The sequence below is a fragment of the Fringilla coelebs genome (genome assembly GCF_963513975.1).
Source record: "Fringilla coelebs genome assembly, chromosome: 2".
NCBI classification, from domain to species: domain Eukaryota; kingdom Metazoa; phylum Chordata; class Aves; order Passeriformes; family Fringillidae; genus Fringilla; species Fringilla coelebs.
The window spans coordinates 76,834,218-76,848,519 of NC_140029.1; the positions used below are offsets into that span (position 1 = coordinate 76,834,218).

The following is a 14,302-nucleotide window of genomic DNA, read 5'->3' on the forward strand; positions in this document are numbered from 1 at the left end:
CCCTGAGAGCTTTCAAATACCTTTGTAAGCTATAACAAGTTCTCAAATGTGAAGAGATTCTTCTGATAGGTCATCACATTTGGAAGGAAAGGGACAAAAGCACCTGATGTCCTCCTAGTTCTATAGGGTACTTTTAAAGAGCTGTCTCCTGAACTGCAGGAACCTCTGAAAGTTTACTGAACTGGGCAATGCTGTAATGGCAGTGGTTTCAACGAGACACTGCTCGCACCCATCCTCTCTGCCTCTACATCAACTGATACAGGCAGGCAGCCAAAGGGCTCTTGCAAAATGCCTTTGTGTATAAGGAACATGGGAAAAGCACAGTCTGAAGTGATTACACAGTAACTGTACCGATAAAGTTACAGAAAGTGAATTTCCCTATGACCCTGTGGTTTCACTACGGGAATAATATGAAAAGAGAGAGACAAAGCTGGCTGCTAGCTGTGACGTGACATCAACAGGGAAGTTACAGGAAAGATTTGTTTAACGTGACTTCATTTACTTCTTAAAGCATTGATGACATTACACTAACAAAACCAAAAAGTGAGTCACATGCGTAATTGCTGCTTGGAGCTATCAGGATCTATATAAGGGTTTAGCTCTGGTCTTGGGAGACAGAAAGTCAAACTCTTTCTGCTGCAGCAAGGCTCCTCATCAAGATGGGCACCATGCACTACCTCCTGCTTTGTGCTCTCATCTTCCTTCCTGAGACTCCTGCTTTTCCACTACAACCAAGACTAGAATCATGGAGCAGCATAGACCTTGAGAAAGTAAAGGTATGTTACATGGAGGGAAACAATACTGCATTATAAATAATCTGATTTTGATTCAATTTCTACATTCCTTTCCTACTTGTTCGTATTATCCTTGTTACATTACAACAACAGTTTTTGCCGATGTGATATAAAACAGTTTAAACTTGCAGACTAGCTTAAACCTCCTAAGACTAACTTTCAAAAGAGACCCAGATCCATCCAGTAAATAAAGGGGAGGAAGTAATTTTACAAATGAGTCTAAAATTTTAAGCATGTACTATTTTAGAAGGCTGCAGATGTGAATACTCAGTAAATTATGGCTACTTGAAAGGATTTCTTACTTACAGTACTTTATTGCTGTTATAATTCCTTTTATATATGTTGATCTCTACTACAGAGAGCAGAATTTGGTAAATTGAAATGGAAAGATACAACTAAAACAAGACATAGATGATACAGGATGATTAAATAATTCAAACAAATGTAATACGCAATTACCAAAACATCACAGATACACGTATTAATCTATATTTTCCCTCTCTTCTACCAGAGATATCTTGACACATTCTTTCCAATTTTGTCAAAAACACAAAAACTAAGCATAGAAGAAAGGATAAAAGAAATGCAGAAGTTTTTCCACCTGACTGTAACTGGAAAACTAGACAAAGAAACAGAAGGAATAATGAAAATGCCCCGATGTGGTATGCCTGATGTAGCAGAATACCAAACATTTCCTGGAACTCCAAGATGGGAAAAGACACATTTAACTTACAAGTAAGTGATGTTTCAGGTTTTCTGGGGAAAGGGGATTGCTCTGTATTTGACTAGGGGGGTTCCTTCACAGTCTAAATGAAATTTACCTGTTTTTCTTTGCTGGCAGGATTCTCAGTTATACACGTGATCTACCTCCAAATAAAGTGGATGATGCAATCAGAAGGGCCTTGATGGTATGGAGTGATGTGACTCCGCTACGCTTCCGAAAAGTTGACACGGGCCGGGCAGACATTGAGATTAGATTTGCACGTCGTGGTGAGAATACCTATCTCTTTTAACATCCAATGGTCCACATATTACTCAAAGAATGCATTTTTATAGCCATAGCTTTAAGAAAAAACAAAGAGTTGGGAATTAAACCAAAGTCTTCATTAATTATATCTACTTTATATCATGCCAACAACTTTCTATGTCATTCTTCAGTTTTACTCATATAAAAGAGTTATAAAAATCCATTTAGAGTCACAGCCGTGAAATGAAGGGAGACTTAGGCCCCAGAATGAGACACTTAAATTTACATGTTCAAGGCTCTTTTTGCCTTGATAAAATGTGCAAACTACTAAGAAGAGCTCTGTACAACAAACCAGCAGGTTCTGAAAATCCAGCCTCCATAGGCTACATTCAAGCAGCTGAAGGCAGGTTTAATTAGGCTCAGATCTAATCTGCTTCACAGAATAAATACCCTTTGGCACCTGGGTGCATTATCTTTGGCCATGGAAAGTGTCTTCTGGTAGATTTGCTTCCAGAAGGAATGGCAAGTTGCACCCCAAGATGGCACCAAAGTGCAGCAGCCAAAGTGTGGTAAGTGGGCTGAGCAGAAGTCACTTCAAAAATCCATCTGTGATCTGAACTAGTCTATGGACATACCTTGAACGTGTGGCTGGCATGTAAACTGACAGCTTAGACTAACTAAATGCCTACTTTAAGCTTGTCTGGCTTGTTCTCTAGACCCATTGAGAATAATCACTAGAGCTCCATTGACTGGTAGCGCAGATCAGACACCTGGCCTGCAAGCAGATGAGCACCAAAATGTCCACAGCCTGTGTGCCACTGATGGCAAGAACATTAGGGTGCCATTAAGGGGTGACCTCATGTCCTGGTCAAAGGCAGAAATGATCCCGCAAGCCGGAATGGGATTTAATTCCATGTCATACACTAGGATTAATTCTCTTCTGCCTGTGTTAGTCATGCCCTAAGGGCCATCCATACGGTCTGGGAGAAAGGACACAGGATGGCCTCTCATTTCCAAACTACTCCTTAGTAAAGTCAGAGACTCACTATGAGGGAGAGGGAAATTTTCCAAGTTGATTCCACTCTGATCCAGCTCTTTCACTCGAGGTAGGAAACAGTAATATTCCACCTGCGTTATGATGGAAGTAGATATTAGATCATACCTCAAGGCTGGGAATAAATGAATTTATCTCTACAGAAACATGGTTATCTATCCAAAATCACCATCCACACTAAAATCAGTGCAATGGAGAATGTCTGCAACGAATATTGCCCAGCACTTTCCAACATCAAACACATTCAGACATTAACAACAGCGTTGTCAAGTATTAAGTATCTATTCTGAAATCATCCCTGATTGCAGCCTCAGGATCACACTTCTGACAAAAGCGCAGGGAAAAAATATTCAGCTCTTCATGAAACATGCAGCAGACCAAACTAGCAAAGACAAGATTTGAACTTAAGTCATGAATTTGGAGAGTGTTTCCCTAAGCCTCATTTCTCATTTTCACATCCTTCCTGCCATTGTAAGATTTTTTTAAGGATTGGCAGCAAAATGAGCACAAACCAACAGCATGCCTGTACTCGTTGAAGTTAAATATGACAACTGATCTCATCTGATGACATTCATTTATTTCAAATGCAGCGCATGGTGATGGATCTCCTTTCGATGGAAGAGGTGGCACGCTGGCCCATGCATTCGCACCTGGAGAAGGGATTGGTGGAGATGCTCATTTTGATGATGATGAAAAATGGTCAGATGTCAATCAAGGTAAAGCTCACACGTGTAGATGAAAGAGGAAGGCAAATATTGTACATGTTGGAAGAATACAGACACAGGAACTGCTTTCCATTACTATTCACCCTTCAGTGCTACTTCAGTACTAACATTTCTGTCCTTTTCAACTACCTTTTTAACTACTAGGGCTTCATGAAGCACCTACACATGTAGCACATACACATGTAGCTCCATGAACATCTACACAATGCCTCTTCTGTACACCATTAAAGCACTTTTGCAGGCTACCAAGGACTGGGAACCCTGGATTCTTACATAAATTGTGCACGGGTAAATTGACTTGCTTCTAGGAACCAAGTCAACGAAAAGCAGAGTCCAAAAGAGACTCAGGGTCTCTAGATGCATATACAAGGAATCAGTAGATTTTTCATAAAATATGACATTAATATAAGAAAGCTCAACAAAATTGGATCAAAAGCCGGGGGTTTCATTCCAAGATGGATTGAAATATACAAATTGTCCTGCATTTCTGTTAATTTTATTTCAAATACAAATGGCATAGGTTTAATTTCCATTTATGTGCTTCTGTGTTGCAGATGTCAATTTGTTCCTCGTTGCTGCTCATGAATTTGGCCATTCTTTGGGACTTGCTCATTCCAATGTCCGCGGAGCTCTGATGTATCCTCTCTACACATATCAGAACCCACAAACATTCAGACTTCCAGCAGATGACAGAAGAGGAATTCAGAAGTTATATGGTAAACTCATGATTAATTTGATTTTCTACACAAAATCTACTCGGGTACAGATTTCACTCTCTCTGTTCACAAGGGCCACATCATGTTACTAAAAAGAAAGAAAGTGAACAAACTTGGGAAAACCAACTCCTTCTTACTCTGTCCACTCATGATGTTGCCTCTGTAGCCTGTTCCCACTGCAGCCAAGAGGTGACAAAGCACCAGTGCATGGCCTGCTGCTCTGTCCTCCCACACACCTGCATTCTGCCAAGCATTCCTGTGGCCCTTGCTCTGCAAATGAGCTCTTCCACTGAGTGGTGCTCCTGGCAGGAAAGGAGAGGGACCATGCCACTCACCAAGTTCAGTAAAGGCAGAAACTCCTCAGCAATGGGGAACATAACTAGAATTAACCCCACAAGACAGAATTTGTCAGGCTTGCTTTTCTTTAGGCACTGCCTGACTCAGGGCAGGCTAGAGGAACACTAGGAATAAAACACAGTTCTCTGCATTGACAGCTTTCAGTAGGGTCTCTATGTTTTCTGCTTCTCTTCCACAGGGAAAAATCCATCAAACTCTTGAAGAAATGGATTAATGAAGATCAAAGAAGTCACATCTCATTGTTTTGGTCATCCAAAACAATTTTAATCCTCCGGCTAATAAAGATGGTAAACTCCTGGGCTGCACTTTCTCTCCCTCATTTTTTATGTTGATTTATTTGCACTTTACACTATTTCACCTAACAAAAATAATAAAAAAATATGTATACTCCATCTTCTATGGTTTTCTTTTTCATTCTGGCATTTCACTGAGGGATTAAGTTACTCCTGCATGCATGATAGACAGTCACACAAGTATCTTTGTGAATTGGGTTATAGGCACCTAAAGTGTCTGTGGCAATTGACTGATGCCAGAACAGAACAGAACAGAACAGAACAGAACAGGGCTTCTTCTTACATCAGTGCCTTGCTTTCAATTCCCATGCATGTCCTGCCACTTCACAGTATTGGCTCCTCAGAATCACTCTGCTTCCCATATGGCTCACACATAGAGGAGGGAGGTCTCCACAGCGCTTCCTTCAGTATGGGCTGGGACGTTTTCCCAAAGGGAAAACCTTTTCATCATCATGTCCTCCCTGGCTTTTCAGAGAAGCAGGTTTGAGAAGCAGTGGACTGGGATTCCCATTGTCCTCTGTGAGAGTCAAGATCCTGTGGGTATTTTTAAATTTATTTTAAAAAAGAAAAAAAGAAAGAAACAAGCAAAAAAACCCACAGGGATTCTCCTAAGAACATTCAAAATCTTCCAATTTTGCAAGGTAGAAGGTGTACTTATTAACAGTTTCTGATAGATGGCTGCCTGTGCACAGAGATGAGGAGCACAAACACCAGCTCAGTGTCACTGCCAGCATCTTCACTGTCTCCTAAACCAGTGTTACCCAGTACAAGAAACAACCTTAAGCCAGCCCCCAGAGGTGACACAGCACAGCAGGGAACGTGGTGCTTACACAACACAACGGGAGAACACACAGCACCTCTGAGAGCAAATAGATCAACACTCTGACCAGTGACTATTTAACTAATACTGTGGACACTTATAACAAATTTGGTTTAACACGCTCTTTTAAGATCTATTTTTATGTCAATACTTCCTGCCTCATGTTGAGGGGTCCAAAAAGGACTGACACTGTCCAACCCAAAAGGTAACCATACACCACACTCACTATGCACCGCTCAGTGGGATGAGAACAGAAATGCAGAAAAAGGTAAAATGGGTGGAGAGAAAGACAATTCAATAAGACAGAAAAGGAAGGAGAAATGACAATAAATAAAAACACAAAAAGAAAAAAAAAAACCAAAAAGTAGAGGAAAAGACAAGGAAGAATAGATAGAAGACGAGGAGGAAGAGAAAGGAAGAAGAAGAAGAAGAAGAAGAAGAAGAAGAAGAAGAAGAAGTAGAGGAAGAGAAATAGGAATATACAAAGCCAATGATGCACAAAGCAGTTGTTCACCACCCACAGACTAACGCCCAGGCAGTGCCAAAGCAGAAACCTCTTGCCAGCTTTCCCTCTAGTTTATACACTGAATATGACATCCTGAGGTATGGAATATCCCTCTGGCCAGTTTGGATCCCAGCTGTGTCCCCTTCCAGCTCCTTATACCCGCCAGCCTGCTCACTGCTGGGCTGCTGTGAGAAGCTGGAGAGTCCTCACTTAATGTAAAGGCTGCTGAGCAACAACAAAAGCATCTGTGTGATATCAATGTTAGTTTGAAAACACTCCCATCAGTTACCAGCCATTGCTTCCACACAAAGCTCAAAGACAAAGTAGCTGGTGCTAAGTGTGGATATTATTCTGAGGGCACAGCTGTCTTCAGGAATGAGAAAAAACTTGAAGCCCCAGAATGGAGGATCAGATCCAATCTGTATTTGAGGTTATGGAGTAGGGCTCTATGGGCTATGTGGATGCTCACTCCAAATGGGTTGGTCCGGGGGATCCTGGAAAGATGCCATGTTGACAGAAAATACCCTCTGTTCCCTTGGCCAAAGTCCCCACAGGGAGCAAAGCACGAAACACAGACACACCATGCTCTTTATCAAGCTCCAGTCACTTGCTAAATTTTCATAAAGAGAAAACAGCCATAGAAGGCAGGCTTTATCAAAAACTGTGCGGAAAAAAGCCACTCCTAAGGCCACACAGAACAATTCATGGACAGTGCTGGAGGAGGCACTCTATCAAATGAAGCCAGGAGAAGAAATACTTGACTGAAAGTAGCAGGTTTGTTTTCTAGAGTACAATTAACATCCTTATGAACTGAGACAAATGCGATAGAACCCAGAAGTGTAGTCCTAGGAATACCGTCCTGACAACGGGACACATCTGGGAGACAGCTTCCTGAGACCACATGAGGTGACTGGCCTGCAGTAGGGCCAGCACAGGTGGCAGTGACGTACCCTTGTGCCTTGAAGGATCCATCTCTAGAGAGGCAGCAGCACCAAGTTAGCATCACCACAGCAAGTGAAATAAAATAGAAGCCAGGAATTTTGTCCTCGGAGACAGCCACTGGTGAGGCTGCCAGCAGCATTTTACTTCCTGTTGGGCTCCTAGTGCCTTTCCATCCCCATAAGGGACCTCTCCTTTGGGGAAAAGCGCTGCCACCGGCACGCCTCGCCCCGCTGAGCAGGTGGGAACTGTGCAGCATTTGCCTCCGCCTAGTGGCACAGCTCGGCAAACTGCACTGGCTTTGCGCCCTCTTGTAAAGTGTGCCTTGTCTGCAAGCACACGGCTGGGCAGGTACTACCACACATACCGTCGTTGGGGGAAATCAGAGACAACAGCAAATTTGGCCAGTTTGCTCCTGCCTCTTCCTTCTTCCCTTTACCCCACTGCATTCTGTGTCAGTTTTTACACGCTCTCTCTAATACACATCGAGGCACCTTATGCTACTCAAATAGCATAACTTCTCAACTCAACTTTCTCTCCTTTTCCGTACCAAAGAAGAAATGGTGAACCACAACATATTTCGTTTGTTGGGGATTTGAATTTCTACTTGCTTTTACTACTGTTCTTTTAAATAAAACGATCTTTAAATGCATCCCTGCTGTTCCAGAGAGTACAACAAGCAGCAAAGGAATCCTCAAACGTGTTAACATTTCTCATGGTTCCTTTGACCATGCACGTTTAAAGGATAAGCTCTACTCCTGCACTATCTAGAAAAGCTAGTATGGGGACTTGCCCAGTCACTTAGGTACCCTGAGCCCACTCCATCAACACAGACTGATACTGCGAGAGGGTAAAATCAATACCTGCTATACCTGCTATTAACAAGGGAATAAGATCTCAGAAAAGTAAAATTAATCATATCAGCAACCTTAGCAATGCTTATTAAAGCTGTCACACATGAAAAGGTCACAGATATGTGATGGGAAAGACCTGAGGAGCCACAAAAAATGCAAGTATGCCTTGCCCCAATGATGTCCTCTTGAATGTTTCTTCACAGTGCTGACTGAAAATGTGATCCCAAATCTTTAATCTTCAAATTAAAAGCATATGAATATATATTTTTCTTTTTTGCTTTTTATAAAATTTTGTCTCCAACCAAACCTGCCTCAAACAGTTCGCTCTTAATGGCATCATTATGCTGTTTTCAGTCTCAAAAATGCCTCCATTAAGTGGCTCCATTGACAACAATGGAATTGTTTGGGATTCATCTGTTAGAGTAAAAATGTTAGCAAAGGACTAGAGAAAATATTATCTGGTTTAGCTATTTTTACAGCAGGAGCAACCACAAGTCAGAGAGCTACAGGCTGAAGTAGCCACAAAGTAGCTACAAAGAGCTATCACTGTGTGTTGGACAAGACTGAGGAAAATTATTAAGGGGTGAAAATTGTTACTGTTTTCTATCTGCCATAAAGTTTACAGACAATAAAACAAAAATCATAGAGAGAAGCAGCAGGCTGCTCAGGTATATAGAAAAGTATCCACATCAGGACAACAGAAAACATAACAGGTCTTCTACTTGGCCACAAGAAATGATCTGACAGAGCTGTTGTACAGTGGGCAGTGAGAGAATAACTATTTCTTGCAACGCAAAAAAGCAACACAATCCCAATAAAACATTGCGGAAGTTTTTCAAAGAAAAAGGATGTATTTTTACCTAGCAACTAAGAAAACTGAAATTCATTGAAAGCTTACTCAGTTGATCTGGTGACACAAATTCATAAGTAGAATTTTAAAAGTGAGTCACATGCATAATTGCTGCTTGGAGCTATCAGGATCTATATAAGGGATTTAGCTCTGGTCTTGGGAGACAGAAAGTCAAACTCTTTCTGCTGCAGCAAGGCTCCTCATCAAGATGGGCACCATGCACTACCTCCTGCTTTGTGCTCTCATCTTCCTGCCTGAGACTCCTGCTTTTCCACTACAACCAAGACTAGAATCATTGAGCAGCATAGACCTTGAGAAAGTAAAGGTATGTTACATGGAGGGAAACAATATTACATTATAAATAATCTGATTTTGATTCAATTTCTACATTCCTTTCCTACTTGTTCATATTGTCCTTGTAATATTACAACAACAGTTTTTGCCGATGTGATATAAAACAATTTAAACTTGCTGACTAGCTTAAACCTCTTAAGGCTAACTTTAAGAAGAGACCCAGATCCATCCAGTAAATAAAGGGGAGGAAGTAACTTTTAAAAGGAGTCAAAATTTTAATGTGTACTGTTTAAGAAGTCTGCAGATTTGAATGGTCAGTAAATTGTAGTAACTTAAAAGGATTTCTTACTTACAGTGTTTCATTTCTGCTACAATTCCTTTTATATATGCTGATCTCTTCTACTGAGAGAGCAGCATTTGGTAAATTGAAATGGAAAGATACAACTAAAACAAGACATGGATGATGCAGGATGATGAAACAATTCAAACAAATGTAAAATGCAGTTGCCAAAACATCACAGGTATACATATTACACTTTATTTTCCCTCTCTTCTTTCAGGGATATCTTGACACATTCTTTCCAATTTTGTCAAAAACACAAAAACTAAGCATAGAAGAAAGGATAAAAGAAATGCAGAAGTTTTTCCACCTGACTGTAACTGGAAAACTAGACAAAGAAACTGAGGAAATGATGGAAAAACCCCGATGTGGTATGCCTGATGTAGTAGAATACCGAACATTTCCTGGAACTCCAAGATGGAAAAAGAGACATTTAACTTACAAGTAAGTGATGTTTCAGGTTTTCAGGGGTAGAGGATTGCTCTGTATTTGACTAGGGGGGTTTCCTTTGCAGCCTACATGAAATTTACCTGATTTTCTTTGCTGACAGAATTCTCAGTTATACACATGACCTGCCCAGATGGAAAGTGGATGATGCAATCAGAAGGGCCTTCATGATATGGAGCGATGTGACTCCACTGCGCTTCCACAGAGTCTATAGGGGCCATGCAGATATTGAGATTAGATTTGCACGTCGTGGTGAGAATACCTATCTCTTTTAACATCCAATGGTCCATATTTTAGTCAAAGAATGCATTTTTATAGCCATAGCTTTAAGAAAGAAGAAAGAGTTGGGAATTAAACCAAAGTCTTCATAAATTATATCTACTTTATATCATGCCACCAACTTTTTATGTCATTCTTCAGTTTTACTCATAAAAAGAGTTATAAAAATCCTTTCAGAGACACAGCTGTGAAATGAAGGGAGAATTCGGCCCCAGAATGAGACACTTAAATTTAAATGCTCAAGGCTTTTTTTGCCTTGATAAAATGTGCAAACTACTAAGAAGAGCTCTGTACAGCAAAGCAACACTTTCTGAAAATCCAGCCTCCATAGGCTACATTCAAGCAGCTGAAGGCAGGTTTACTTAGGCTCAGATCTAATCTGCTTCACAGAATAAATACCCTTTGACAGCTGGGTGCATTATCTTTGGCCATGGAAAGTGTCTTCTGGTAGATTTGCTTCCAGAAAGAATGGCAAGTTGCACCCCAAGATGGCACCAAGGTGCAGCAGCCAAAGTGTGGTAAGTGGGCTGAGCAGAAGTCACTTCAGAAATCCATCTGTGATCTGGACTAGTCTATGGACACGCCTTGAACGTGTGGCTGGCATGTAAACTGACAGCTTAGACTAACTAAATGCCTACTTTAAGCTTGTCTGGCTTGTTCTCTAGACCCATGGAGAATAATCACTAGAGCTCCATTGACTGGTAGCGCAGATCAGACACCTGGCCTGCAAGCAGATGAGCACCAAAATGTCCACAGCCTGTGTGCCACTGATGGCAAGAACATTAGGGTGCCATTAAGGGGTGACCTCATGTCCTGGTCAAAGGCAGAAATGATCCCGCAAGCCGGAATGGGATTTAATTCCATGTCATACACTAGGATTAATTCTCTTCTGCCCGTGTTAGTCATGCCTTAAGGGCCATCCATACGGTCTGGGAGAAAGGACACAGGATGGCCTCTCATTTCCAAACTACTCCTTAGTAAAGTCAGAGACTCACTATGAGGGAGAGGAAAATTTTCCAAGTTGATTCCACTCTGATCCAGCTCTTTCACTCGAGGTAGGAAACAGTAATATTCTACCTGCACTATGATGGAAGTACATAGTAGACCATACCTCAAGGCTGGGAATAAATGAATTTATCTCTACAGAAACATGGTTATCTATCCAAAATCACCATCCACACTAAAATCAGAGCAATGGAGAATGTCTGCAACTAATATTGCCCAGCACTTTTCAACATCAAACACATTCAGAGATTAACAACAGCGTTGTCAAGCATTAAGTATCTATTCTGAAATCATCCCTGATTGCAGCCTCAGGATCACACTTCTGACAAAAGGTCAGGGAAAAAATATTCAGCTCTTCATGAAACATGCAGCAGACCAAACTAGCAAAGACAAGATTTGAACTTAAGTCATGAATTTGGAGAGTGTTTCCCTAAGCCTCATTTCTCATTTTCACATCCTTCCTGCCATTGTAAGATTTTTTTAAGGATTGGCAGCAAAACGAGCACAAACCAACAGAATGCTTGTACTTGCTGAAATTAAATATGACAACTGATCTCATCTGATGACATTCATTTATTTCAAATGCAGAGCATGGTGATGGATCTCCTTTCGATGGAAGAGGTCAAGTACTGGCTCACGCGTACCCACCTGGAGAAGGGATTGGTGGAGATGCTCATTTTGATGATGATGAAAAATGGTCAGAATACAATCAAGGTAAATCATCTACACATGTAGATGAAAGGGAGAGGCAAATATTGTACATGTTGGAAGAACACAGCCACAGCAATGCTTTCCATTACTATTCACCCTTCAGTGCTACTTCAGTACTAACATTTCTGTCCTTTTCAACTACCTTTTTAACTACTTGGGCTTCATTACCATGAACACCTACACAATGCCTCTTCTGTACACCATTTAAAGCACTTTTTGCAGGCTAAACAAGGACTGGGAGCCCTTGATACCAACATAAATTGTGAACAGGTAAATTGACTTGCTTCTAGGAATGAGGCTGACCAAAAGAAGAGCCCAAAAGAGACTCAGGGTCTCTAGATGCATATGCAAGGAATCAGTAGATTTTTTATAAAATATTGCAGAAATATAAGAAAGCTCAACACTAATGGATCAAAAGCCTGGGGTTTCATTCCAAGATGGATTGAAATATACAAATTCCCCTCCACTTTCAATTAATTGAATTCCAAAAAGTCATTTGTAGATCAATTGTAAAAAATCAATTGTAAATCAATTGTATTTCATAATGCTAGCATCCATTTATGTACTTCTATTTTGCAGATACCAATTTGTTCCTCGTTGCTGCTCATGAATTTGGCCATTCTTTGGGTCTTGCTCACTCCAATGTTCCTGGAGCTCTGATGTATCCTCACTACTCATATCAGAACCCACACAGATTCAGACTTCCAGAAGATGACAGGAGAAGAATTCAGAAGTTATATGGTAAACTCATGATTAATTTGATTTTCTAAACAAAGTCTACCGGGGTACAGCTTTCATTTTCCCTGATTGCAAGGTCCTCATCATGTCAACAAAAAGAAAGAAAGTGAACAAACTTGGGAAAACCCAACTCCTGCTTACTCTGTCCACTCATTATGTTGCCTCTGTAGCCCATTCCCACTGCAGCCAAGAGGTGACAAAGCACCAGTGCATGGCCTGCTGCTCTGTCCTCCCACACACCTGCATTCTGCCAAGCATTCCTGTGGCCTTTGCTCTGCAAATGAGCTCTTCCACTGAGTGGTGCTCCTGGCAGGAAAGGAGAGGGACCGTGCCACTCACCAAGTTCAGTAAAGGCAGAAACTCCTCAGCAATGGGGAACATAACTAGAATTGACCCCACAGGACAGAATTTGTCAGGCTTGCTTTTCTTTAGGCACTGCCTGACTCAGGGCAGGCTAGAGAAACACTCGGAATAAAACACAGTTGTCTGCATTGACAGCTTTCAGTAGGGTCTCTATCTTTTCTGCTTCTCTTCCACAGGGAAAAATCCATCAAACTCTTGAAGAAATGGATTAATGAAGATCAAAGAAGTCACATCTCATTGTTTGGTCATCCAAAACAATTTTAATCCTCCAGCTAATAAAGATGGTAAACTCTTGGGCTGCACTTTCTCTCCCTCATTTTTTATGTTGATTTATTTGCACTTTACACTATTCCACCTAACATAAATAATAATAAAAAAAAGTATACTCCATTTTCTATGGTTTTCTTTTTCATTCTGGCATTTCACTGAGGGATTAAGTTACTCCTGCATGCATGATAGACAGTCACACAAGTATCTTTGTGAATACGGTTATAGGCACCCAAAGAGCCTGTGGCAATTGACTGATATCAGAACAGAACAGAACAGAACAGAACAGAACAGAACAGGGCTTCTTCTTACATCAGTGCCTTGCTTTCAATTCCCATGCATGTCCTGCCACTTCACAGTATTGGCTCCTCAGAATCACTGTGCTTCCCATATGGCTCACACATAGAGGAGGGAGGTCTCCACAGCGCTTCCTTCAGTATGGGCTGGGACGTTTTCCCAAAGGGAAAAGCTTTTCATCATCATGTCCTCCCTGGCTTTTCAGAGAAGCAGGTTTGAGAAGCAGTGGACTGGGATTCCCATTGTTCTCTGTGAGAGGCAAGATCCTGTGGGTATTTTTAAATTATTTTAAAAAAGAAAAAAAGAAAGAAAGAAGAAAAAAAACCCACAGGGATTCTCCCAAGAACATTCAAAATCTTCCAATTTTGCAAGGTAGAAGGTGTATTTATTAACAGTTTCTGACAGATGGCTGCCTGTGCACAGAGATGAGGAGCACAAACACCAGCTCAGTGTCACTGCCAGCATCTTCACTGTCTCCTAAACCAGTGTTACCCAGTACAAGGAATGACCTTAAGCCAGCCCCCAGAGGTGACACAGCACAGCAGGGAACGTGGTGCTTACACAACGCAACCCGGAGAACACACAGCACCTCTGAGAGTAAATAGATCAACACTCTGACCAGTGACTACTTAACTAAAGCAGTCGATACTTATAACAAATTTGGTTTAACACGCTCTTGTAAGATCT

General features: G+C 41.2%; 2 protein-coding genes across 2 annotated transcripts; both read left to right on the forward strand.

Annotated features, from left to right (window-relative positions):
• Nucleotides 1-668: 668 nt before the first annotated feature.
• On the forward strand, nt 669-4,827 carry MMP7 (matrix metallopeptidase 7; the record flags this gene model as incomplete). Its single annotated transcript, XM_084201022.1, has 6 exons — nt 669-776; nt 1,306-1,529; nt 1,636-1,784; nt 3,406-3,531; nt 4,095-4,300; nt 4,792-4,827. The coding sequence occupies 6 exons, from the start codon at nt 669-671 to the stop codon at nt 4,825-4,827; spliced, it is 849 nt and encodes a 282-aa protein (XP_084057148.1).
• A 4,264-nt stretch (nt 4,828-9,091) lies between these two features.
• On the forward strand, nt 9,092-13,250 carry LOC311150965 (matrilysin-like; the record flags this gene model as incomplete). The annotated part of the gene is made up of 6 exons (XM_084201023.1): nt 9,092-9,199; nt 9,729-9,952; nt 10,059-10,207; nt 11,828-11,953; nt 12,530-12,691; nt 13,228-13,250. 6 exons carry the CDS (start codon nt 9,092-9,094, stop codon nt 13,248-13,250), a joined length of 792 nt encoding a protein of 263 aa, XP_084057149.1.
• Nucleotides 13,251-14,302: the final 1,052 nt, after the last annotated feature.